Source organism: Galeopterus variegatus, unplaced genomic scaffold (assembly GCF_000696425.1).
Source record: "Galeopterus variegatus unplaced genomic scaffold, G_variegatus-3.0.2 Scaffold560, whole genome shotgun sequence".
NCBI classification, from domain to species: Eukaryota; Metazoa; Chordata; class Mammalia; order Dermoptera; family Cynocephalidae; genus Galeopterus; species Galeopterus variegatus.
The window spans coordinates 530,744-555,491 of record NW_007726671.1 but is presented as its reverse complement, the minus strand read 5'-3'; the positions used below and the strand labels follow the sequence as shown (position 1 = coordinate 555,491).

At 36.7% G+C, this 24,748-nt stretch overlaps 1 protein-coding gene across 1 annotated transcript in view; it reads left to right on the top strand.

Moving 5' to 3' along the window:
- Positions 1-12,808, top strand: part of CREBRF (CREB3 regulatory factor) — a 51,099-nt gene extending 38,291 nt beyond the window's left edge. The window contains exons 5-7 of the mRNA XM_008570036.1: positions 1,075-1,269; positions 2,822-2,893; positions 12,666-12,808. Of these exons, the coding sequence (XP_008568258.1) occupies positions 1,075-1,269; positions 2,822-2,893; positions 12,666-12,808 (410 nt within the window). The remainder of the gene's footprint in view (positions 1-1,074; positions 1,270-2,821; positions 2,894-12,665) is intronic.
- Positions 12,809-24,748: the final 11,940 nt, after the last annotated feature.

Genomic DNA, 24,748 nt, shown 5'->3' with positions numbered 1-24,748 from the left:
CACTATATTCGTATAGTTTTAGATTTTCCAGGATGTCATATAAATGAGATCATACTCCTGGTTGATTCTTACTCTGAAGAAAACTTGATAAAATTCTAAAATTTGAACTCCCCCCCCCCCCACTAAAGAACAGTTATCATTACTTTCTTAGTGACAGTTACAGAAGAGTCATGTTTTTAGGAGGGAAAATAGTCATTTTGCTTGACCAGTACCATCCAATTTTTCTGGGCCACCTTGTGTCTGAGATTGTGTACATTCTGTGTACAGCCCATCTCCACTCCCCCATGTATCTAACATTAATGATGTGAAGTACATCTTAAATGGCCATTCTCTGAGGGTATTTTAGATTTATAGATCATCCTGTGTTGGGTCTGCCCAACAGTTCTAGCAGCTCAGAATTAAGTATTTTCTGAAACTTCCTATTAGTAAGGAAAAAATACCCCCTCTTAAAAAGTGAAGTAAATGCAAATTGCTTCCAGTAAAGTATTTAGCTAGAATTGGCATATAAGTTTTTATCTGATGGCCTGTGTGAGAACTGTCATCTATTGTACTTTTCCACAAGGAGTATGGTGGGAGGTAGGAAGAAAATCATGGCTGCCTAACAAAACTCTGCCTAGTAGGATAACATCATAGAAATGCACACAGCTTTCTGTCTGGGATGTTTTGGATATATAAATATTAGAAGGAAGAGACTTAAAAATCACAGTATAGTGTCCAGATACTATTATCTAATGGTACTATTGACATTCCTGTAACTATATTTAATTGTTCTCTCAATCCTATGTGAAGATACCATAAAAAGTATCATATGGTAACTTAGAAAAACCAAAGAGAAATCTGAGGAAGATAAACTGTACTGTTGTGTAGTTGTCTATGTTTATTAATCTCTGAATATATTATGAGTTACAGATTTACATATTAAAAGTTGTTTTATAGATCTGGTTTATTATACTTGACATGCCAATGTTTTCAGATGATAGGAAATATATACAAATAGAATAGATTTTTTTGTTTGTCCAGATTGGTTTATTGAAATTTATGGAGGTTAAAAAACTGGAGGCTTTCTTTTTTAAGGCTATGAAAATGATTCTGTAGAAGACTTGAAGGAGATGACTTCAATATCTTCTCGGAAGAGAGGTAAAAGAAGGTACTTCTGGGAATATAGTGAACAACTTACACCATCACAGCAAGAGAGGATGCTGAGGCCATCTGAATGGAACCGAGATACCTTGCCAAGTAATATGTATCAGAAAAATGGCTTACATCACGGTAAGAGGGTATTGCAGTCAAATATTTAATGTCACTTGAAATAGAGATACTAAACCATAATGATTACTCAGTGTACCTAGGTATTCAACCCTACCTAGCAAACTGGAGAGGGGAACAGTATTTGCCATGACTGCTCTTCATTCACAATAGCTTTTACCAGTGTTGAGAGCCATCACCTAAGTAGGGAGGAGGGACTGTGTAAACAGTTTCATTTTTAGTGCCTTCTTATTCTACTTAACACCATCCAGGAAATGATCAGCAGGCTGCTGTCCTAAACTGTAACAGTAGCCATACCAGAAGGGTTGAGGAGAAAGCAAATGAGCTCTAGCCTCCCTTTCTTCCATTCTTGTCTAATTCCCAGGCCTAAATGTAAATGGGGAGACTGGATTCAAAATTGTGGTGGGAGAAAGAATGAGGGAAAGAAAAGAAAGGAGGAATAGTTGTGAAGAAAATGAATGGGGAGAGGAGAGTTGAGTAGTAGGAATCGGGAGAAGCTTTTAATCTTAGGTAGGTCAAATTTTGGACTGTGAACTCAGGAAGCTGTGATTAAGTAGAATTTCTTCTGCACAAATGTTATTTTACATTAATCCGAAGTCTACTGAAAAAGGTGGGGAGAGGAAGTACAGGTAAGCTTGGTGCTCAGTAAACAGCTTAGTCTTCACTCATGCTACAGATATAAGTTGATAAGCATTTCTGAGGACAGGAATTGTATCTGAAGTATATTTGTGCCACCTTTTCCCTTTCCACTAGCACCCAGATCTGTACTCGATTGTCTCTCAGTGAGTAATTAACCAAGTTTTTACCTTCAGATTGATTTTTCTACCAGATGTGAAAATATAAGTCCAATAAATAATTCCAAGTAGCGTGTGATTAGTACTAGGAAAGTTGTTCAGTAAACTGTAGAAGTTCAGAGGACAAGAGCCATCCATATCCTTTGCCTGGAGTGATAGGGGAAGACCCCTTGAGTCTCCTGTAATGTCAGATCAATCAAAAAGCTGTCATATTACTTGTTGGATTTTTGAGTCCAACATAAAAATGTATATGTCTGACAAATTTTCAGTCTAGCAGCAAAACATCTTGCTCTGAGTAAAATCTCCAAACTCTTTTCTGCCCCATTTCTTGTAGCCACAAGTTGGGAAGGAGAAGAGGTTTTAAACATGTTGAGACTTGTGAAACTTGCCAAGACTTTCTAAAAGAAAAGGAGGGGAGTGGGCTGGCCCGGTGGCGCACTGCTATAGTGCGCTGCTTGGGAAGTGCGGTGGCGCTCCCGCTGAGGGTTCGGATCCCACATACAGACCGGCCGCTCACTGGCTGAGCGAGGGGCGGGAGCAACACCAAGGGTTGCGATCCCGTGGCCGGTCCCGGTCCGGTACGGGCGTATGCTAAATTCTTAAAAATTGTGTTGTATTTTTTGGTAACTCAATTATTTGATAAATATCAGTAGGCATTAATTTTGGGTTGATATTAGAAAATGTCTAACAGCAGCAAAAGGAGAGTATTCTGAATATTCACTTTTAAAAAAGTGAACTAATTGCTCTTTCCTTTCACAGAGCTTGTCGGTTAAAGAAAAAAGCCCAGTATGAAGCTAATAAAGTGAAATTATGGGGCCTCAACACAGAATATGGTAAACCTACGCTTTTAAGAATTTGGTTAACCTCCTGTTACTTTGTTGACCACTCTTTTTCTTTAGCTTTGTTATTCGCATTTCCTGCATTCTGCTCAGTTTTTGGCTAGCCTTCTTTTTGTTCATCCATTCAGTAAGCCATGTGCTTGCTTGCATTCATTCTTTTTCTCCTTTTAGTATGAGTGTCTGTATCTGTGGCTCTCCAAGCCAAATCTTGTTTCTGTGCTGATGAGCTAACCCACTTATGATTACTTTTATTTTATAATTGTGTTGCTAAGTTAGCCAGTTTTGTTTTGTTTTGGTTATTTTTGTTTGTTTGTTTTGCAGCTGGCAGTACAGGGATCAAACCCTAGACCTTGGTGTTATCAGTACCATGCTCTAACCAAATGAGCTAATTTGCAAGCCTGGGTCAGTTAGCCAGTTCTGTTAACTGTTTTTAATATTTCCCTTGAATTGAGTAATGGTATTTTAACTTTTGTGTGGATAGTTTAGATCTGTGTTTTCCAAACTTGATTGCTTATTGAAATTGTCCATGCAGTTGTTGAAATACAGATTCCTAGGCTTCTCCCAGAACTTCTAAATTGGAATCTGTGCAAGTAGAACCCAGGAATCTATATTTTTAACACTCCCCAGATTATTCGTGTACAACCATCCTCGCACATATTTGGGAACCATTGATTTTGATCTAAACCACAATGCTTCCAAATCTTTCACATCATGGCACATGTAGAAAATTATTGTCTCTGAGGCATCCTGGAATATAACACGAGTAGGCTACTTATGGGAAGAGGCCCTGTGGGCGGAGGGGCTTATTATCTCATACACCTGGAACCCTTTTACAGCACATTAGGGGGTTGGGAAACTCTGGTTTGATCTCCCTTCTCCTTTGATCTGTTTAAGCCCCCAGTATCATAATAATTGGTATGTCCTTTGTCTCTAAAATCATCCACTTCAGTGTGTAGCTCTTGGGCAAGTTGTGTCTGAAAGCAGAACAGTGTACAAAATGGTCAATTATTATGTTTCTAGAGGTTTTCTTAATTTGGCATGATGTCTGGCACACAGGTGATCAAATAAACTGTGTAGTTTTTTGTAATCCTTTATGTTGATTTTTTTGTTTCTATTTATGAGGGCAGAGAGATGCTTTCCAACTGTAAAGTTTACAACTTGTGAAATGAACTGATGTTTTCATTTATTAATGACCACTTTGGAACTCTAATCAAGGTAAATATTAGGTAAAAACAATAGTTGGTTTGTTGAATGGAACCTGTCCATTTTTCTATTGTTTTTTTATTTTTATTTTTTTGGCTGCTGGCCGGTACAGGGATCTGAACCCTTGACCTTGGTGCTATAACACTGTGCTCTAACCAACTAAACTAACTGGCTGGCCTCATTTTCCTATTATTCCTTCTTGCTGTTGAAGCATTTTGACTTTAAGCTCTGTGAGTGGCTCCCTTTTTTCCTGGTAGATATCTGGAAAGCACTATGTTACCGCTTGGTGGAACACTTATCCACTACCTATCTGTTAATTCCAGTTCTAGAATTCAAAGAAATTCTAGAATTTGTGATTCTCAGATTAATGACATGTAAAAAAAGATTTTGGGACTTGAGAACACAGGCTTACCAACTTTATATTTTGCCAAGTGAGGACATTAAAAAAAACCCATTATAATAACTATAATTTCATGCAAGGAAGAATATTTTAGTATTAAAAAATTGAGAAGAGCATAATCTCATAATAGAATAAATTCAGCTTTATGAAAAATTTACTCTGTTGTCCTTATACTTTTTAATTTGTCATGAATTAGCATTGTTCCAAGGACTAGCTTCAGGGACCCACTATACTTCTAATCACATCCTATCCCACCAAACTTCCTCCTTCTGTGGGATTCCTACTACCGAAGCTCACTAGAGACTGCCCTGTGAATCTAACATAAATTTGTTGACTCAGAATGAGAAATAGAATGCAAACTATATGGGAAAATTTAAGTCAGAAATCCTATCCCACCAAACTTCCTCCTTCTGTGGGATTCCTACTACCGAAGCTCACTAGAGACTGCCCTGTGAATCTAACGTAAATTTGTTGACTCAGAATGAGAAATAGAATGCAAACTATATGGGAAAATTTAAGTCAGAAAATTCCTGGATGAACATGGTATCAGAAGAGGGAGATCGATCTGTGTGTGGAATTTAATGTTTGAACTCAATTTCTGAGAGCCAGATGCTTCCATTTCCTAACAGAGGTGTGTGGTAGTATGAGAGCCCCTCCCCTCCATGCTCTTTGCCCCCTTAGTGCGCTGAAATGGACATTGCCAAGGTTCTAGAAGGGCTGGTCTGTTCTAATTTTGATTTTGCAGTGTTTTTTTTCTTTTAAAATAGCCTTATTTACTTTTTAAAATTTATTTATTAGCATATTCATTGTTACAAATCATACTTACTCTTTATGCCCCTTATCCAGTCTCTCTCCTTCCCCCTCTACTTGCCTCTTCCCTCTCCCCTCTAATAACCATAGATTTGTTTTCGCCATCTGATAGACTAACTGTTCCTCCTAGATTGTTCCTCCGTTGGTTTGTTGCCTAGATGATCTGTCCAGTTCTGAAACAGGTGTGATCAAGTCCTCCCGTATTATTGTAAATCAGATGATTCCTCTATTACTCTGCAGTGTTTAGTGGAGAGAGAGGACTCTTTTTTTCTTTTTTCTTTTTTGGTCTCTGCTGGTCCCTCTCCTTGTGTCAATGCAGTTGAGAGTCTGGCATGCCATCTGCACAGTGGCTATGACTGCTGCTATAGAGAGTGACCACTTTTGCAGCAGCCATGGCAAATGCAGTGGCTATGGTGGGCTCCGCATGTGAAAATGGTGTTTTTGGTGTGCTCTTTACCTGGTTGTGGTTGGGTTCAGCTTCTTCCGGCTCCATACCTCAGGACCCCAGCAGGGCCCAGGGCAGTGGTAGCAGCTTGCCTAGTTGCAGCTGGGTTTGGCTTACCCTGGCTCCACGCCTCAGGACCCCATGGGCTCCGGGATGGTGGCGGCAGCTTGCCTAGTTGCAGCTGGGTTTGGCTTCCTCCAGATTCACACCTCAGGATCCCGCAGGGCCCCAGGCCAGGGTGGTAGTGGCAGCTTGCCTAGTTGTGGCTGGGTTTGGCTTCCCCCAGTTCCATGTCTCATTTTAAGATATTGCTGCAGAGCAGTTGGGGGAGAGAAGGAGAGGGGAAGAGGGAGGGAAAATGGATGGGAAGAGGGGGAAGGGGGGTGCGTTCAAGGCCCATTGCCTCCCCTTCATTCCAGCAGGGGAAACTAGGGGGCTTCCAGTGGCTGCTGGGTTGTTGCTGGGCTGGATGCAGATGTCAGGGTGGTGTGGCTAAAGCCCTCGGCCACCCACTGCCTTGGGTCAGGAGCATGGGGCACTTCCTGCGGCAACTTGGTGGTTGTTGCTGGGCTAGTTGTGGATGTCAGGGAGTCATGAGGCCATTGGTCCCCCCACCGCCCTGTCTCGGGAGCCCAGGGTGCTTCCTGTGGCAGCTCAGTGGTTGTTGCTGGGCTGGTCATGGATGTCTGGGAGGCATGGCTGAGGCCCTTGGCCCCCTAACACTTTGGCCCAGGAGCTCAGAGGGCTTCCAGTACTTCTAGGTTTTATAGGTGTTCTCAGGTGGTATTAGACCTTTTTCCTAGTTAATATCACTTTGTCTCTGATCTGTGGTATTTTGTTTTTTCTTTCAGTTCCTTGCTGGATTATTTGCTGTTCCTACCACTTAAACCCTGCACCGGAACTAATTTGTTGTCATTTGCTTACTTCTAAAATGGGGGAACTTACTGTGGGGACCAGCACTTCAGCCCTGTAGTTGTGCTAAGCTAAATTGCTTCATTGCTGCTGATTCCCTGAGGAAGGCTTTTTGTGCAGCTCAAGTTTTAATGGTTGACCTTGTATGTACTACCGGGTCTTGTGAGGTCCAGTACACCTGGGTTGTGTGGAAACTCCGGTTTGGGCCTGAGTCTTTCCAGCAAATGGCATCCCCTGCAGTTCTATATTCCTGATCAGTCTCTACTGAGTGATTCTGTGCTGCGTAGGTCAGATGTCTACACTGTGCCCCAGTGTTCCCCCAGTGGGCCTGTATCCCCCACTGCCTGCACTCCAAACACTTTCCATGGGATGGGCCATGTGCCTGTCCCTTCTGATGACTCACTAGCCTCTAAGTGGTTCCCGTTTTCTGTTGTCTGTGGCTCCTTGTTCCTGTGTGGGTCCATGGGAGCCCTGTTAGTGGTCTTGCTGGCCTGGGGGCTACCAAGGCCCTATTCTTCCCTGTCACCTTCAAGCAACTTCACAGGAAGGGCACAGCTGAGGCTTTTGCCAGCTCTTGTTCCATGTGCTCACCAGCTCCAGCCTTGAAGTGTCTGGGGCTTGAAATGGTAGGAGCAATCCTTTCTTTCTCTCGTCATGGCTTTTCCTGCCTTCATGAACTCCATGGGTCTCTCCTCCTCTTTCCCTGAGCTCTAGCAGCCCCAGCTTGGCTGTCATTGCTTTTTAATAGTTGTAAACTGGTTGATTGTTGGGAGCGAGTGACACTGGGGACTGTTTGTTCCACCATCTTGACTGGAAGCCTGCATCCTTATTTACTTTTAACCTGTTGAGTATAGGGGAACTTCATTGTTTCCCATAAATCTAGCCTTCTTGTAAATGTCCTTACTTATATTTGAGTAAATAGTGTTCTCTCTCAGTTATTCATGGAGAAGAAGCATACATTTCTTATTTCATATGATTTAGGGAGTTAGCTGTACTTTCCTTGTTTAATTACACATTTTACATATATTGGCCCTGTGTGTTGTTTTAAACTGTTCCCCTCTGTATTAGTCTGTTTTTGTGTCACTATAACAGAATACCCAAGACTGGGTAATTTATAAAGAACAGAGGTTTTTTTGGCTCACGATTCTGGGACAGCTGCATCTGATGCAGGCCGGCCTTGGGCTGCTTCTACTCATGGCGGAAAGCAGCAGACAGCCAGTGGGTACAAGCAGATCACATGGTGAGAGGAAGCAAGAGAGAGAGGAGGTGCCAGGGTCTTTTAAACAACCAGCTCTCTTGGGAACTAATAGTGCGAGGACTTACTCACTACTCCCACCCCCCTAAGAAGAGCATTAATCCATTCATGAGGGATCTGCCCCCATGACTCAAACAGCTCCCAGCACTGCCACACTGGGGGTCAGATTTCCACATGAATTCTGGGAGGACAACACATCGAAACTCCATCATCCTCCCTCCATTATTTTTCACTTCCCTCTTCAACCTCAATCTACGTTGGCCTCTTCTCAGTGTTAGTAGATGAGGAATAGCAAATCACTGGTTTCAAAGCAGTGTCTGGGGAGGTACACCTATGGTGTATTAGGCTTATCCAGGAAGAGAGAACCAATAAGATATACAAATCTCTCTCTCTCTCTTGCTCAATATATGAGGGGATTTATTAGGGGAATTGGCTCATGTGATTATGGAGGCTGAGAAGTCCCAGGACAGGCCATTTGTAAGCTGGGGACCATGGTATGCCCATAACCATGGGGGTTGCTGGTGTAAGTCCTAGAGTCCAAAGGCCGGAGAGCCTGGAGTTCTGATGTCCAGGGGCAGAAGAAGAAGAGTATATCCCAACTCCAAGAGAGACAAACCAATATGCCTTTCCTCTGTTTTGTTCTTTCTGGGCCACAAGCCAATTGAATGGTGTCAGCCCACATTGAACAACGGGATCTTTCCCACTTAGTCCACTTGGAGTCACATGCCAGTCTCCTTTGGAAACACTCTCACAGACACACCCAAAGATAGTGCTTTACCAGTTTTCTAGGTATTCCTTAATCCAGCCAATTTGACACCTAAAATTAACCGTCACAGGAATCCTGTGTGTTGAAATTGGAAATGTATTTTCCCCAACTTTATTGAGGTATAATTGAAATACAATTACTTTATACATATTTAAAGGATGTAATTTGATTAGTTTGGACATATGCATACACATGTGAAACCAATCAAAATAATGAATATCTTCATTACTTCCAAAAGTTTTCTAGTGTCCTTTCGTAAGCTATTTCCATCCTCCATTCCTGTCCTTGAGAAGCCACAATCTGCTTTCTGTCACTACAGATTAGTTTGCATTTTCTAAAATTTTATATTAATGGAACTATACAATATGTTCTCTTTTTTGCCTGGCTACTTTCACTCAGCATAATTATTTAAAAATTCCTCCATGTTGTTTCCTGTATCAATAGTTAGATCGTTTTTGTTGCTGATCCTTTTATCCTTTATATTCCATTGTGTGGATGTACTACAATTTGTCCACTCACCTGTTAATGGATACTTGGGTTGTTTTGAGTTTTTGGCTATACCACAGGGGCTGGTTGTGAATATTTCTGTACAAGTTTTTGGATGGACATATATTTTGATTTCTTTTGATTAAATATCTAGATGAAGGAATGATTGGATCATGGGATAAATGTATGTAAGAAACTGTCAGACTGTTTTCCAAGGAGACTGTACTGTTTTACATTCTCAAGAACAGTGTAGGGGCCGGCCCGGTGGCGCACTGCTACAGTGCACTGCTTGGGAGCGCGGAAGCACTCCCGCCCGCTGAGGGTTCGGATCCCACATACAGACCGGCCGCTCACTGGCTGAGCGAGGTGCGGGTGCAGCGCTGAGGGTTGCGGTCCCGTTGCTGGTCCCGTTGCCGGTCCCAGTCCGGTACGGGCGCGACACTGAGGGTTGCGATCCGTTGCCGGTCACGAAAAAAGACAAAAAGGAAAAAAAAAAAAGAACAGTGTAGGAGGCTTCTAGTTGGTTCACATCCTTGCCACTACTTGGTAGGGTCCGTCGTCTTATTTTTACAAATCTAATGGGTATATGGTGGTATTTCATTGTGATCTTACTTTGCATTTTGTAGGAGGCTTCTAGTTGGTTCACATCCTTGCCACTACTTGGTAGGGTCCGTCATCTTATTTTTACAAATCTAATGGGTATATGGTGGTATTTCATTGTGATCTTACTTTGCATTTCTCTGATTAATGACATTTGAACCTTTTTCCTGTGCTTATTCACTATTTATATATTTTCTTTTGTGAAGTGTCTTTTCAAATATTTTGTCATTTAAAAAAATTGATTTGCCTTCTGAAGATTTATTCTGGATACAAGTTCTTTTATATATGTATTGAAAATATTTTATACCAGTCTTTGGCTTGCCTTTTTGTTCTCTCATTGGCATTTTTCAAAGAACAAAAATTTTTAATTTTGATGAAGTCCGATTTGTCAGTTTTTTCTTTTTCTTCTTTGTTTTTCTTTTGGCAGCTGGCCAGTAAGGGGATCTGAACCCTTGACCTTGGTGTTAGCAACACCACACTCTGACCAACTGAGCTAACCAACTAGCCCAATGTTTTCTTTTATGTTTCATGATTTTTGTGTTCTAAAAAACCTTTATCAACTCTAAAATTCCAAATATTTTCTTGATGTTTTCTCCTAGAATTTGTAGTGTTGGGTTTTGCATTTAGGTTTATAATCCATTTTAGGTCAATGTTTGTGTATGGTGTGAAGTAAGAGATGATATTTATTTTATTCTGTATGAATATATAATTGATCAAACACCTTCATTGAAAAGACATTGAACTGTTTTTGCACCTTTGTTCAATCAGTTGACCATATATGTATGAGTTTACTTCTGGACTTTGTATTCTGTTTCATTGATCTAATTCTCTACCTTTATGTGAATATAAAACTGTCTTGATTACTGTAGCTTTCTAGTAAATCATTAAGTCAGGTACTGCTAGTCCTTGTTAGTCCTCCAGTCGTGCTCTTTGTTTCAGAGTTGTTTTGGCTATTCTTGTTGTCCATACATGTTTTAGAATCAGTTTATCACTTTTTACAAAAAAGGTTACTGGAATTTTGATTGGGATTGCTTTGAATCTATATATCAATTAGGAGAGAATCATCATCTTAAAATGGAGTCTTTCTATTCATGAACCTGATATCTCTCTCCATCTAAGTCTTTAATTTGTGTGTGCCATGTTCTATAGTTTTCAGTGTAGAGCGCTTGAACATCTTTTGTTAACTGTATTCCTCAATATTTTATATTTTTTGGTGCTGCTGTAAATTGAATTATTTTAGAAATTTCATTTTTGAACTCTTTGCTACTAATACATGAAATGGAGTTTTGTGTATTATTCTTGTATCTTGTGATCTTGCTAAGTTTATTTATTAGTTCCTATAATAAAGCATGTAGATTCCCTGGGATTTTCTACTTAAGCAATCATCATCTGCAAGTAGGGATGTTTTTTATTTCTTCTTTTTTTAATTTTTATACCTTTTCTTTTTCTGACTTATTAAAATATCTAGGACATCCAGCACAATATTGAGTAGAAGTGGCAATTGCCTTGTTTGCAGTCTTGGGGAAACCTTTTACCTTTAGGTATAATGTTGGTGGTGTACTTTTTTGTAGACAGATGCCCTTTCTTATTTTGAGGAATTACCCTTCCATTCAGAGTTTCATTTATCATGAATGGGTATTGATGCCTTTTTTTTTTTTTAACCTCTATTGGGACAATCATATTATTTTCCTTTATTCTGTTAATATTTCACAAATTCACCTACTAATGTGGTGAATTACATTAATTGATTTTTGAATATTAATCCAACCTTGATTTCTTGTAATGAACTCTACTTGGTTATGATGTATTTTCCTTTTTATGTTAGAGTCTATTGCTAATATTTTGTAGGATTCTATTCTAATATTTCATTTTGGATTCCATTGTTAATGTGTTGTTAAGGATTTTTATATCTTTATACAAGAGGGAAATTGGTCTGTGATTCTTTCTTTTTTTCTTTTTCTTTTTTGGTAATGTCTTTGTATGGCTTTGGTAGTAGGGCTATACTGGCCTCATAGAATAAATTGGGTTAGGATTTCTCTTCCTCTTTTGTGAGAAAGTTTGACAAAATCGATTTTATTTCTTCATTGTACATTTGATAGAATTTGCCATTAAAACCCTCTGCGTTTTTTTTTGTTTTGTTTTGTTTTAAGATTATTGGTAAGTTCAACTTTTTTATTTAAAATAGTCTATTCAGATTTTTTCATTTCTTCTTGTGTTGATTTTAAGTTGCATTTTCAAAAAATTTGTTCATTTCATCCAAGTTGTTAAATTTGTTAGCATAGTATTTTCTTATTTTTAATGTCTGTAGATTCTGAAGTGATAACCCCTTTTTCATTTCATATACAGGTGATTGGTGTTATCTCTTTTTCATGATCAATCTGGGGGATTTATCAATTTCGTTGATCTTTTCAAACAACCAGCTTTTGGCTTTGTTAATTTTCTATTTCATTGATTTCTGCCCTTTATTATTTTCCTCCTCCTACTTAACTTTGGGTTAACTTTGTTCTTTTGTTTTCTTAAAGCTTCTTAAGGTGGGAAAAATTGTTTTTAAAGTTTTGTCTTTGAAGGACTTGGTTTGATTTATTTAATAAACATTTACTAATGTCCTGTGGTTTGGTATACCAGGTACTATCACAGATCTTAAAGCTATGAAGACAAGTAAGGCAAGTTGCTTACAGGGTAGTAGACATTGGTGTATGTCTACAATGTGTTATCAAAAGTGGCACATCATTTGAAATTAGTTTCTTTGGACAGGAAAACATAACATCACTGCTTAATGTTTTCTTACACATTCTCCATTTTAAAAAATTTAGTATCTGTTAATTCATAATTAAAACTAAATTCTTCCATGTTAGTGACATGTTCCAAGTGTTTTGTTCTGTCTTCCAGATAATTTATTGTTTGTAATCAACTCCATCAAACAAGAGATTGTAAACCGGGTACAGAATCCAAGAGAGGAGAGAGGACCCAACATGGGACAGAAGCTTGAAATCCTCATTAAAGATACTCTTGGTAAGAAGAATATTGGATAAATTCATAACAAATAATAAAATTTTGTATAAAATATATTATTCAAGGGAATACTAAAAGTTCTTTTAGTTTAAGGGAAAAGTCAAGTGCTCTCCTTTATGAGTAATTTTATCTTTTGACATTTAGCATTCATAAACATGTACTGCTGGTTACCACAATTTGTAGTTTAGACTTAATCACTGAACTATTTTGACACTTAAGAAAACAAAACCTTTCATGGGGTGAGAAAAAAAAAAAAAAGGCCTCTGACCTGTCAAGGCTGCAGTTTGCGCTTTAGTGGGGATTCTTACTTATTTGTTTTACTCAGCAATACATTTCACAGGACTCTAACAAACTTGGTTATCTGGTTTCCCGTCCCTGAACAGATTGTACAACATGGGGAGGACAGAGATGCAGCAGGCGTCCAGAAGCCAGCAGACTGAAAGCTGACAGGGAGGAGAAAGAGCTAGTGTAGATATAGACATGAGAACTCCAAAGGTGAAGGAGCTTAGCTGCCATAGGAACAAATAACCTTATAGATCAGTAGCGTCTTGAGGGTATCACAGCATAATACAATCCATGAAAACTCAAAAAATTAAATTAACACAACAAAAGGTCAAATGTTTATCTTGAACAAAATTATATTTATATCTTGGCTGGCCAGTTAGCTCAGTTAGTTAGTTTGGTGTTGTAATACCAAGTCAAGGGTTTGGATCCTTGTATCAGCCAGCTGCCAGAAAAAAAACCCCAAATTATATTTATATTGAAAACAGTCTTAGGTGAAGAGTAGATCTTAAATGTCAATATTTTCCTAAACTGTCACTTCCTATTTCTTTATAGATTAGTACAGTACCTAAACATTAAGCAAAGTGGAGCAGTAATGACAAGTTTGCTTGACTTTTTCTTCAAATGGATAGATGCTATTTTAATATTTTTTGTAGTCTTTCAAAGCATTTCTGTCTTTTCTTTCTTTTTCTTCAAAAGCATTTGCAGTCTTCTTTTATTAGGTACTGAGGGAAATTTAATATTAAAAAAAAAACACTAGTTTTACCTTTTCACTTTTTAATTTAAAGGCTTTTATGTTAAGCTTGTGTATTTCCTTTACACTTGAAAATTAGTTTTACCAGATGTAAAATCCTTGACTCACATTTCTTTCCTTGAGTGTTTTGAATACATTTCTCTATTTTCTTCTAGCATAAAGTGTTGCTATTGAAAAGCTAAATTTTTGTTTGTTTTTTTTTTTTTTTCGGCTGGCTGGTATGGGAATCTGAACCTGTGACTTTGGTGTTATAAGGCGGTGTTCTAACCAACTGAGCTAATAGGCCAGTCCTATTTTTCTTTAAATCCAGTGATTCTACTAGACTGTGTTATAGAGTTGGTCATTCGAGGTTGATATTCTCATATACACACTGTGCTCTTTCAATATGTAGTTTCAAATCTTTTTAGTATTTGACCTGTCCCTTGCTTTGCTTTTCTTGTGCAGGGGCTTTTACTATATTATCTATAGGTTGCCTATCTTCAGTATTTGTCATTTTTTCTCGAATCTTTTCTCTCTTCATTTTTTAAATTTTAAAACTCTTTCTCCTTTTCATCTTCTGTTTCTCTTAAAGCATTATTTGCTGTTCTCCTGTTTTTTGTTTTATTATTTGTTGTTCTTGTGTTCTTTTTAATTTTGTTTTAATTTCAGGAATTCTTTTTTACTTTTGTTTCTAATTCTTTCTGAGTTCTGTCACCTTATTTCTGTTTTCTGTTTCTGATTTGTATTCTTCTATGTCTTGTGGCATTTTTTTTAATATCTTTTATTTCATTTTGAAATAACAGCAGGTTGTAGTTTTTATCTTTTTTGTGGTCATGTCTTTAGGCAGGCTTTCATTGTTTGTAGAAATGTCTTAGTTTCTTTTTTTCTTTGTATAACCATTTAGGGATTTTGACCTTGATACTTTTCTGTTGCTCATTTATATGTGAAATTAGTTATACTGAACTTTTAAAAGAAGATTATGTTCAGAATAGATTTTCTAGCTTTACAGCTCTCTTTTCAGTTAATGTTTTAAAAAAACATGGCATCTTGCTCTCTGAGATTTTTTGTTCTCTCCCCCCATTTTATTTTATTTTATTTTATTTTTTCCTTTTTGTCCTTTTTTGTGTCCGGCAACGGATCGCAACCCTCAGTGTTGCACCCGTACCGGAGCGGGACCAGCAACGGGATCGCAACCCTCGGTGTTGTGCCCGCACCTCGCTCAGCCAGTGAGCGGGAACTGGTCTGTATGTGGGATCCGAACCCTCGGCGGGAGAGCCGCCGTGCTCCCAAGCGGTGCACTGTAGCAGTGCGCCACCGGGCCGGCCCTCTCTCCCCCCATTTTATCTGGACCATATCCTTCTTTCATATCTTTTGTTCCTTTCTTATTCAATTTTAATTCCAACCCTAGAGGTTTCTTATCAGTGCTGGCTCTTGTCCTACAAGAGAGTCCTGGCTGGTCAATTTTCTGAGCTGACAGGCTATAGATTGTGGGCTCCTTCACATATTACTGGGGCCCCTCGCATTCACCTTGGATTCACTATTGGGTTGGAGAAAATCTGTCATTGCTTCGGCTGAAGTTCTCAGGTTGGCCTCCTGTGCTTTCCAGTGAGTAACCTATTGGCACTTTTAGACTTCTGTTTTTTTCAGATCCATTACTTCTTTTTGGGTCATCCCACATAAATATTGATAATGTTGATACCATGCAGGTCTTATAGCTTTTGGTAGTTTGTTTCCGCCCTCTTGAACTTTAGAGTTAGTGGGGATACCTTGTCAGTTGTAAATGTTTTCCATGAGTTTATGGTTTTGCTATTTAGTTGCTCCGTTTTTATATTGGGAAATGGAAATTAAAAATCTATGCTGCCATACAGCCATCTTCCCATAATTTTCTTCTGACCAGTTTAAATATGTTGGAATTTCTTTTTCTTAAAGGTTTGGTAGAATACTTTTTGAAACTCTCTGGCCCAATGTGTTTTTTGTGATTAACTTCTTTAAAACTTGCTCTATATCTTTTATGATAGTTAGTCTATAATATTACAACCTCTTCTGGAGTCAGTTTTGATAACTTATATGTTCATAGAAAATTATCTATTTCCACCAGGCACTCAAGTTTATTACAATTGAACAAAGCAGTCTTTTTTTATATTCTCTCTACCTATGGTTAGTACTTCATTTTCACTAATTATTTTGTGTATATTGTGTTCTCCCTTACTTCCCCCCTTATCCCCAGTTTCACTTTCCATAGTTTCGGTTACCCACAGTCACCTGTGGCCCAAAAATATAACATGGAAAATTCTTTTTTTTTTTTTTTTAAAAAGATGACCGGTAAGGGGATCTTAACCCTTGACTTGGTGTTGTCAGCACCACGCTCACCCAGTGAGCAAACCGGCCATCCCTATATGGGATCCGAACCCGTGGCCTTGGTGTTATCAGCACCGCACTCTCCCGAGTGAGCCACAGGCCGGCCCGTCATGGAAAATTCTATAAGTGTAAGTTTTAAATCCTGCACAGTTCTGAGGAGTGTGATGAAATCTCATGCTGTCCGTCACGGGATGGGGATCATCCCTGTGTGTCCACGCTGTGTGTACTACCTGCTCTTATTCACTGGGGAGCTGTTTTGTTTATCAGCTCCACTGTCAAGGTATTGCAGTGTTTTTGTGCAAGCAACCCTTATTTCACTTAACATTTGCCCCAAAGTGCAAGAGTAATGATACTGCTAATTCTGATAGGCCAAAAACAAACCATAAAGTTCTTCCTTTAAGTGAAAAGGTGAAAGTTCTCAACTTAATACAGAAAGAAGAAAAATCATATGCTGAGGTGGCTAGGATCTGCAGTAAGAATGAATATTCCATCCTAGTGGAAAAAGAAATTCATGCTAGTTTTACTGTCTTACCTCAAACTTAGATAACGTAGTAGATAAAGGGCTTGGTATTATCTGTGGTTTCAGGCATACACTGGGGGTCTTGGAATGTATCCCCCTCAGTTAAGGGGGGAATACTGTATTTCTTGAATCGATTAGTTGTAGGTTATTCTATTTTTCCCCCTGAAGAACCAGCTCTTTAGTTTACCAGTTCTTCTGATTTCTTGAATTATTAGATGCTTAATTCATTTCTTTTTATTCTTTCTCATTCACTAATATAAATAAAAGTCTTTGAAATTTCTCCTGAGAGCTGCTTTAGCCATACTTCATAAATTCTAATATGTCATTGTTTTCTGAATACTTTGAAATTTTAGGTTTGATTTACTCTTTGACCCAAGAATTCTTTGAGAGAGATTAAAAATTTCCCAGAAGGTAGGGATTATTATTTTCTAGTTTTATTACTAACTTCTATTTTTTGTGATTTATTTTTTCTTACCTACCTAGTATATGGTTACAATTTTAAATGTTCTTTGGGCATTTGAAAAGATGTATTTTCTTTTTTATATTGAGACTCCCATATATATTGTCTAGATATTCTTAATTAGGTCTTCTTTTCCATTTTTTTGGTGGGTGGTGGTCCATTTAACTCTATGTAAAACTGGGAAAGGCTCCCACTAATGTGTTTCGGTTTCCTCTCATGTTTCCTGTGTCTTTGCTTTTGAATGCTAGGATGTTTAAATTAGATTTATTACTACTGTATCTTCATTATGAATTATAATCTTTCTCATCATGAAGTATATTTCTTTTGTCTTATTTACAGCTTTTGCCCTGAATTCAGTCTTGTCTGGTATTATAATCATGAATGCAGTTTTCTTATTATTTTTATTTGTTGGGTATCCCTTTGCCTACCCTTTTATTTTTGGTTCTTCTGAATCACTTTATATTATATCACTTTAAAAAACACTTTAAATTAAATTAAAGCTAAAATTTAATTTAATTTAAATTTATATACCACAAAATCTATTCCTAGACATTTATATATATAGCATATATTTGGATTTTCTTTGTTAGTCATTCTGGGAGTTGTTATTTAATAGGTGAGTGTAGCTCATCTTTATTTATTCATATGATCTATGTTTGGTTTTAGTTCTGTCATCAAAAGATCAACAGGATTTGTTTATATGGTCTTTTTTGCATTTTTAAATCAGTGTATGAAGCGTTGTGGTTTTGTCTTGTGAGTTTTCTTTTTAACTATAACATATACTTGATTTTTTCTCTCAACTTTTCATTTAAGATTTCAATCCTATAGAAAAGTAGAAAGAAATAGTACAGTGAACATTTGCATTTCATTCAAGTAGATTCACCAATTGTTGATGTTTAGCAAAAACATTTGCTTTATTTCTTCCTCTATCTACATGTATATTGGTGTGGGGAGAGATATTTGAAGGTAACTTATAAACGTCATGTTTCTTCATTCCTATTTCAGCATGTATCTCTTGAAAACAAAGAGATTCTTCTACTCAGCCATGATATCAGTATCACATTCAAGTACTTCAACATTGATATAATATCTAATATGGAGTCCATATTTAAATTTCCCCAGCTGTTTGAATAATGTCCTTTATAGCCTTTTTGTTTGTTTGTGATCCAGTCAAGGATTATGCATTGCATTAGTTCTATCTCTTTTTTTTCCTTTAATCTACATCAGTCTCCCAGTCTTTTTTTTTTTAAATGAAAAATCCAGATAGTTGATCTTGTAAAATATCCCAACATTTGGATTTATCTGTGTCCTAATAACTGGATGCAGTTAAATTTTTTGGCAAGATGCATCATATATCTTTCTCTTTCCTTCAGTCAAGAGGCACATAATATTAGTTTGTTCCTTATTGGTCACACTAAGTTTGATCACATGGTTAAGAAGGTGTCAGTATTTTTTACAGTATCTTTTGACTTGGCCTATGAGCAGTGACTAAATATTTCTACTTCTACCCTTTTATTTTTCTTAATACTTTTAAAAATGTACTTCTGTTACTTGATTTATTGATTTTTAAGTATCTTTTGACCTCGCTGTAGAAAATCAGGAAGATGAGAAAATCAGCATACTTACACTGCTCCCACCTTTTCTTCCTCTTCTCTTCTAACTTTTCTTTTTCATTCACTTTTCTTAAAATGAAGAAAAGGGAACATAAACTTTATCTAGTAATTATAAAAATAAGTAAAAACATCCTTCAAATCTATATTATCAGTTCCATGGGTGAAACCCATCCATGAAACATGGTGTGCGCATAGAGCAGTTGGAAGAGACTGGCTTGCACATTATTGCGATTGTTTTATTTTTTGTACCAAAGACAAATGCAACTGATATGGCAAACTGCCAGTCTAAGTAAAGTTTTGCACAGCTTACATGATACTGTATGAATGTATGAAAAAAAGGAGAAAAAAAGAAAAAATTAAAAGGTCAGGGTTAGGGATCTTACTGAACTGTGAATTTTATTTCTGTTTGGGTCCAATTATCTACAGAAGGAGCATCCATACATACAAATATTATTTTGCTGTTCCTCTAGTTCGCTTCCATAGTAGATAAGTTGGTGGCCATTTAGGTGTTTGTCTTTTATTTCTGCACTTATTGTAGGAAATTTTAATATATTTCATTTTAGTAAGATATTGATAAAATAGTTTTTGACTTTGAAAATTAAAAAGTTTATTTAGCTTATTGTAGTATACTTCCACCAAACAACCAAAATACAGATTATTTTTATTGTATTATGTATATATATATGTAAAGAAAGAAAAAAGCTAAAAATATCTAATTCTTTAGTTGCCATTTTTCCAATTGGTGTATTATTGTGCATGTAATATTTTCAAAGATCAACACAAGCTTAAAACAAAAACAAAAAAAAATTTATAGATTTTTATATTTTTGTACAGGTATTTTCAAACTAGCTTCTTCAGACTTACATGTGACTTATTCTTCTATAGTTTCTAGAATTGAGAAACATTAACACATTTAGTTTTTAGGTGCTCTTTTTTGCTCACATAAAACAGCTTCATTAGTCAGTGTTTTAAATGTGTTCAAGCTTTACCTCTTGATGAGAAATTTCTTATGTCAAGGCAGCATTATAAACCTTCCCCACAGATCTTTCCATCCTGTTTCTTACTGTTTTTTTTTTCCTCAAATCTTGTGTTTTGAACTCTGAAAACTGGTGGCTTAAAAACTATACTTAAAAAAGGAAAACAAATGTATTTAACAAGAAAAAAACCACAAATATTTCAGACCTAGCTGCTGGGAAAATATCTATTTTTTCATTACCCTCTATAGAATTTATTCTTTAATTATACTTTGTCTATATAATGTGTTTCTTTTTCTTTTACTTTCTTCCCCCTCTTCCCATTTGCAAGCTAGAGCACATTGAGCTATAGCTTATGAAGGTGTGATCCTAGAACATACAGTAACAATGAACAATGTTGCTTACGTGGTTCTTTGACATTATGAAAAATAAACTGAGAAGAATTGTCTTAACACCTAGCTGAACTGTTATGCACAAGATTTTCCTTTGTATTTGGTGAAAATGTACCTGGTTAGTACATTCATGCCAAACAGATGATAAGCTCAAATCTAATGGTTTAATAGAACATAAATTCATTGTTTATAAAGTTTTTCCTTTTTAGGTGGGAGAAAGCAAAGCACAGGTTTGCAACTTGGAAGTATATGAAGTCTTGACAGGGTGTGTCTGGTAAATTGAAAAGTGTTCCAAAATATGGCAGTTTTGCAATCAGGTGAAAATTGCTTCATGATAGAGATTCAGCTGATAAGGTTTATAAAATTGCCCTTTTCTAGCTGCTCTGTTAGGAATTCTGGCTTTTGATACTTTTTTCCTGTCTGCAAACCAGAATTTGATTTTTTGGTCTTGCATTTCAAAAAAAGACTTTGAATCTGTTTAGTAGATTCCATATCCTTGCATTTCAGTGTTTTATATGTACTACTTAAGTTAAATAGTTAAAAGCTTTTAAATAGTTGAGCTTTTTAATGTTGACACTTTATTTTGTACCTATTTATATATGTATGTATATCTTAGAAAAGCACTTTGTTAAAAAAAAAATTGCATTTTATATGATTCCTGCCATTTGCTGCTAAATCTGGGCTGGTCAGAATGCTGCAGCGATACTTGATCTAAATAAAAACCTGGCAGTAAAATGTAGAGTGAAAGTTAAATCCTCTTGCTGTTTTAACTTTATTATAAAGGTGACATAGGCAAGCTGTGCAGCTTTACATTTTAACCAGGGGACTCTGTGGCATTTAAAACCGTCTAGAAATGGTTGTACTTTAATGCCAGTAATAATCTGCTTCCTCTATTGTCATTAAAATATATACGTTTAGTGTATCACACAAACAAATCTTATAAGGGTAATGTAAAAACCCCAACAATTGTACATGTTCTGTTTTTGAAAATTGTGGCATGTATTTTTGGGTGAAGATCATTAGAGAAGAGCTCTCTAAAGGTTTTCTGTGTTCATACATGGTATACAGATAGCTCATAATGAAGTCCAGAATCTTACTTTAAGTGAAGGCATTGTGAATTCACCTCAAATAAACCCATTGTTCCAAAAGCAATTATAAACTTTGACTCTAGTACTACTATGATTTAAACAAACAAACAAACAGACTTTCTTCCTAGTTTCAGATACACTGGATTCTTTATAGAGTTTGTTTCCATATGAAAGCATGCTGTCCAATTGCTCGTGTTAAGATCTTGTCTGAGTTTTGAATTGGGTGCCACACTTTTTCAGTCAATATGATTGCTTGTTCTACTGTACCATGTATGATTTTTGTCCTTTCCTATATCCTTCATGACAGATTATGATGTGGCTTTATATTGTGCCTTACTTGTACATCGAAAACTACACATCTTCATTCCCTTCCATTTCCTAAATCTTTAACTTTGACCTTTTTGGTAAGAGAATCAGAGCTATTACAAAAGCATCATGAAGGATTTCAGATGGGTATGGTTTTAAATTCCCTCTCTTTATAGTTATTTTATATTTTTATGAAAGACCAGTTTTAAATGGTCTTTGAATATGAGAGGGAAAGAGTAGCAGTAATTTCACTACATCCTCTTTCTCTGACTTTCATGAATTTGTCATACATCTTCTTTCTGATGCTTGACTTTATTTGCTTCTTAGCAATAGTCTGCATTTAAAGAAAGATATGTTCAGTTCATCAGCTTGAAATTGACTATTTTGTTTTTCCAGAATTTTTTAGGAGAAGAGTACCCATTTTGTTTGTTTTATAAAACAGATGACAAGTCTCTTTAAAAGAAACAGAAGTACAGTACTTTTGAAATACAATTCTGTTAGTTTGGATTTCTTTTTTTATATATAATATTCATACAATTATCTGATGTTTGCCTTCATTAATAAAGCTGTTAGTTTATTCACCAAAATATCAAGAATGGATGTGCTTTTCTTTATTCCATACATTTAAAAATATTTTAGCTGCTAAGATTTCGTTAACTTTCTAAGAAATGAATTCAAGTTGCCTTCAGCAGGAATTAACAAAAACTTACGTTCCCTTTCTTTATATAGTCTTCCTAAAATTCTGTTAAAGTATTTTCTAGTTAATTATGTAACAGAATGTTAGCATCTCTCCAAATCTTGAAACTTGAATTTTGAGAATGCATTGAATTATGCTTTCAGTGTTAAAGTAAAGGGTTTCAATTTTTCTTCTAGTGAAGTCTATTGTGGAATACCATTTCCCATGGAACTGAGGCCATTTCCACAACTTTGCACAGAACTGCAGTCTTGTTCTTCCCTCGGATCATGATAAATAAGTCTCACACAGTGCCGTAATACTTGTGGATTCTTTTGTAATCTTTGTAATCTTAAGGGCATTATGAGAAGATGACTCCATGTTTTTTTAATATTTCAAACACATTGGGATGTAACAATGAATGTCAGGTGTAGGAATGGTTGTTTCGTTTTAAGGAATAAGCATGTTGGAGAAAGATGATGAAAATGTACTACTGAAAGTTATACACTTCCATAGGCAAGTGGGATTATGTGTTGAAGCATAGTCCTCATGCTTAGTAAACTGACTGAAGTTGTAGAAATTACACCTAGGAACTGAACTATGCCAAATTGTCATTTTTGTTTAGAAAAGAGGTTTGGAGGTAGTTGTAAGGGAATAGAACCCTAAAACTACTTCCAAATAGTATTTTGGAACTGAAGACTTGGTGACTAGTGAAGAACATCAAAGTTGGGTATTTCAGTGTGCCAAGTTTGGGTGAACTAGGTTTGCCTCTTTCATAACATTGTAAACACAATGGTGTAGTTAACTAAATTCTGGGTGGATGGGAGCGGGACTGATTACTGTGTCTTGCCCTTCGCCCTTTTTTTTTTCAGAACCAAATAACAGAAATGTGTATGTGTGTACTGTATCTGCCTTTCCACCACATTTTTATGATATTGTATTTCACTGCCTGCTTTTTTTTTTTACCTTCTTTCCTTAGGATTTGTCCTATAGCTTAGTATTTGTAGTTAACAGTGATCAGAACCAAATAACAGAAATGTGTATGTGTGTACTGTATCTGCCTTTCCACCACATTTTTATGACATTGTATTTCACTGCCTGCTTTTTTTTTACCTTCTTTCCTTAGGATTTGTCCTATAGCTTAGTATTTGTAGTTAACAGTGATACTAAGGCTGACAGCACAGAAGTCACAAGAGAAGAGCAGAAGGGCAAGAATTCAAAGCATTTGTTCATACAATGTGGCAACCTCTTTTGCATAGTTGCGTAGGATCCTGTTTGTAATGCTATCATAAATACTCTGTAGTTTTGGTTTTTTCCCCACAACTGGAGCTATGACACTTTTTATTGGATTCAGTCTTGTCTCTTGTCTAGAAAGAATTTTATCTTGTTGACGCATGAGCTGTTTAAAAATTATTCTATTAAATGTTGGTTAATAGTTGTGCAGTTTTTCATTTCAGAAGAAAAGGCAATGCAAATGTTGCCTTTGTCTTCTGTCACCTTCCAACTCCTCAGCACTTCTAGTCAGATACAGATTCATCAGTGTATGCAACATCCTTTGTAATTTAAAATAAAAAAAGATGAAAAGATTTTGCATTGTTTGCCTCATGTTTTAACTTTCCCTTTCTCTATTGCTTTTCTGTCACTTACCAAGGTAACCATCCACCCCCCAAGATAACCTGTTCAGAAGAAATTGTAAAGAAAGTCAGCTGCTGATTGTACCTACCCCTCTATTGGTAGTGTACAAAGAACTAACTTTTTTGACACTTTAGGCTCATTTTTCAATATTTTAATGAAATTTAGCTATTATGTAGAATTATTAGTTGATATAAGTATTTGTATTCTTCATAGTTTATACTTATTTCTTTTTTTTGATTCTTTGATTCTTTGATTTTTTTTAATGAAATTTAGCTATTATGTAGAATTATTTGTTGATATAAGTATTTGTATTCTTCATCGTTTAGAGCATAGTTTTATACTTATTTCTCCTCTTTGACTCTTTGGGCAAGCAGTTTCTCCCAGGGAAATAAGATATTTTGGGTCTCTCTTGATTAAACATTTGTATGTGTTTGTGTGTTTAATCATTCTAAGTAAGTCTCCAAGCTAGGCTGGGCATATAATAGACAGCCTTAAGTCAGGGGACCTGAGTGAAGGCCACCATAGGAGTAAGTTGTTACTTCAGCCAACAAACATTTGTTGAGCACTTACTCTGCTAGGACTTATGCTAGGCACTGGGCTATAGAAAGATTAAAGAGACCTCCAGGAACTGACGGTCAGCTGTGAGGGACAACATGAGAACAGGATTGCAAAACAACACAAGAGCTGTTACAGATATGTAGAAGTCTTAGACGTTTTCAAGGAAATGGGTACCACATCCAGTGGGATATGTTAGAGAAGAATTGACAGACTTGTGTTCTTGACATCCTGGACCCTTGAAGAAACCCCCTTTGCTTCATTTGAGTGACACTGGGGCTGTCAGGAACCAAAGTGGACATGGCTTCCCATAGACTGGTTCTGCTTTAGGACTTGATTTCTCAAGACCGCTCTTCATAGGATCCTCTGTC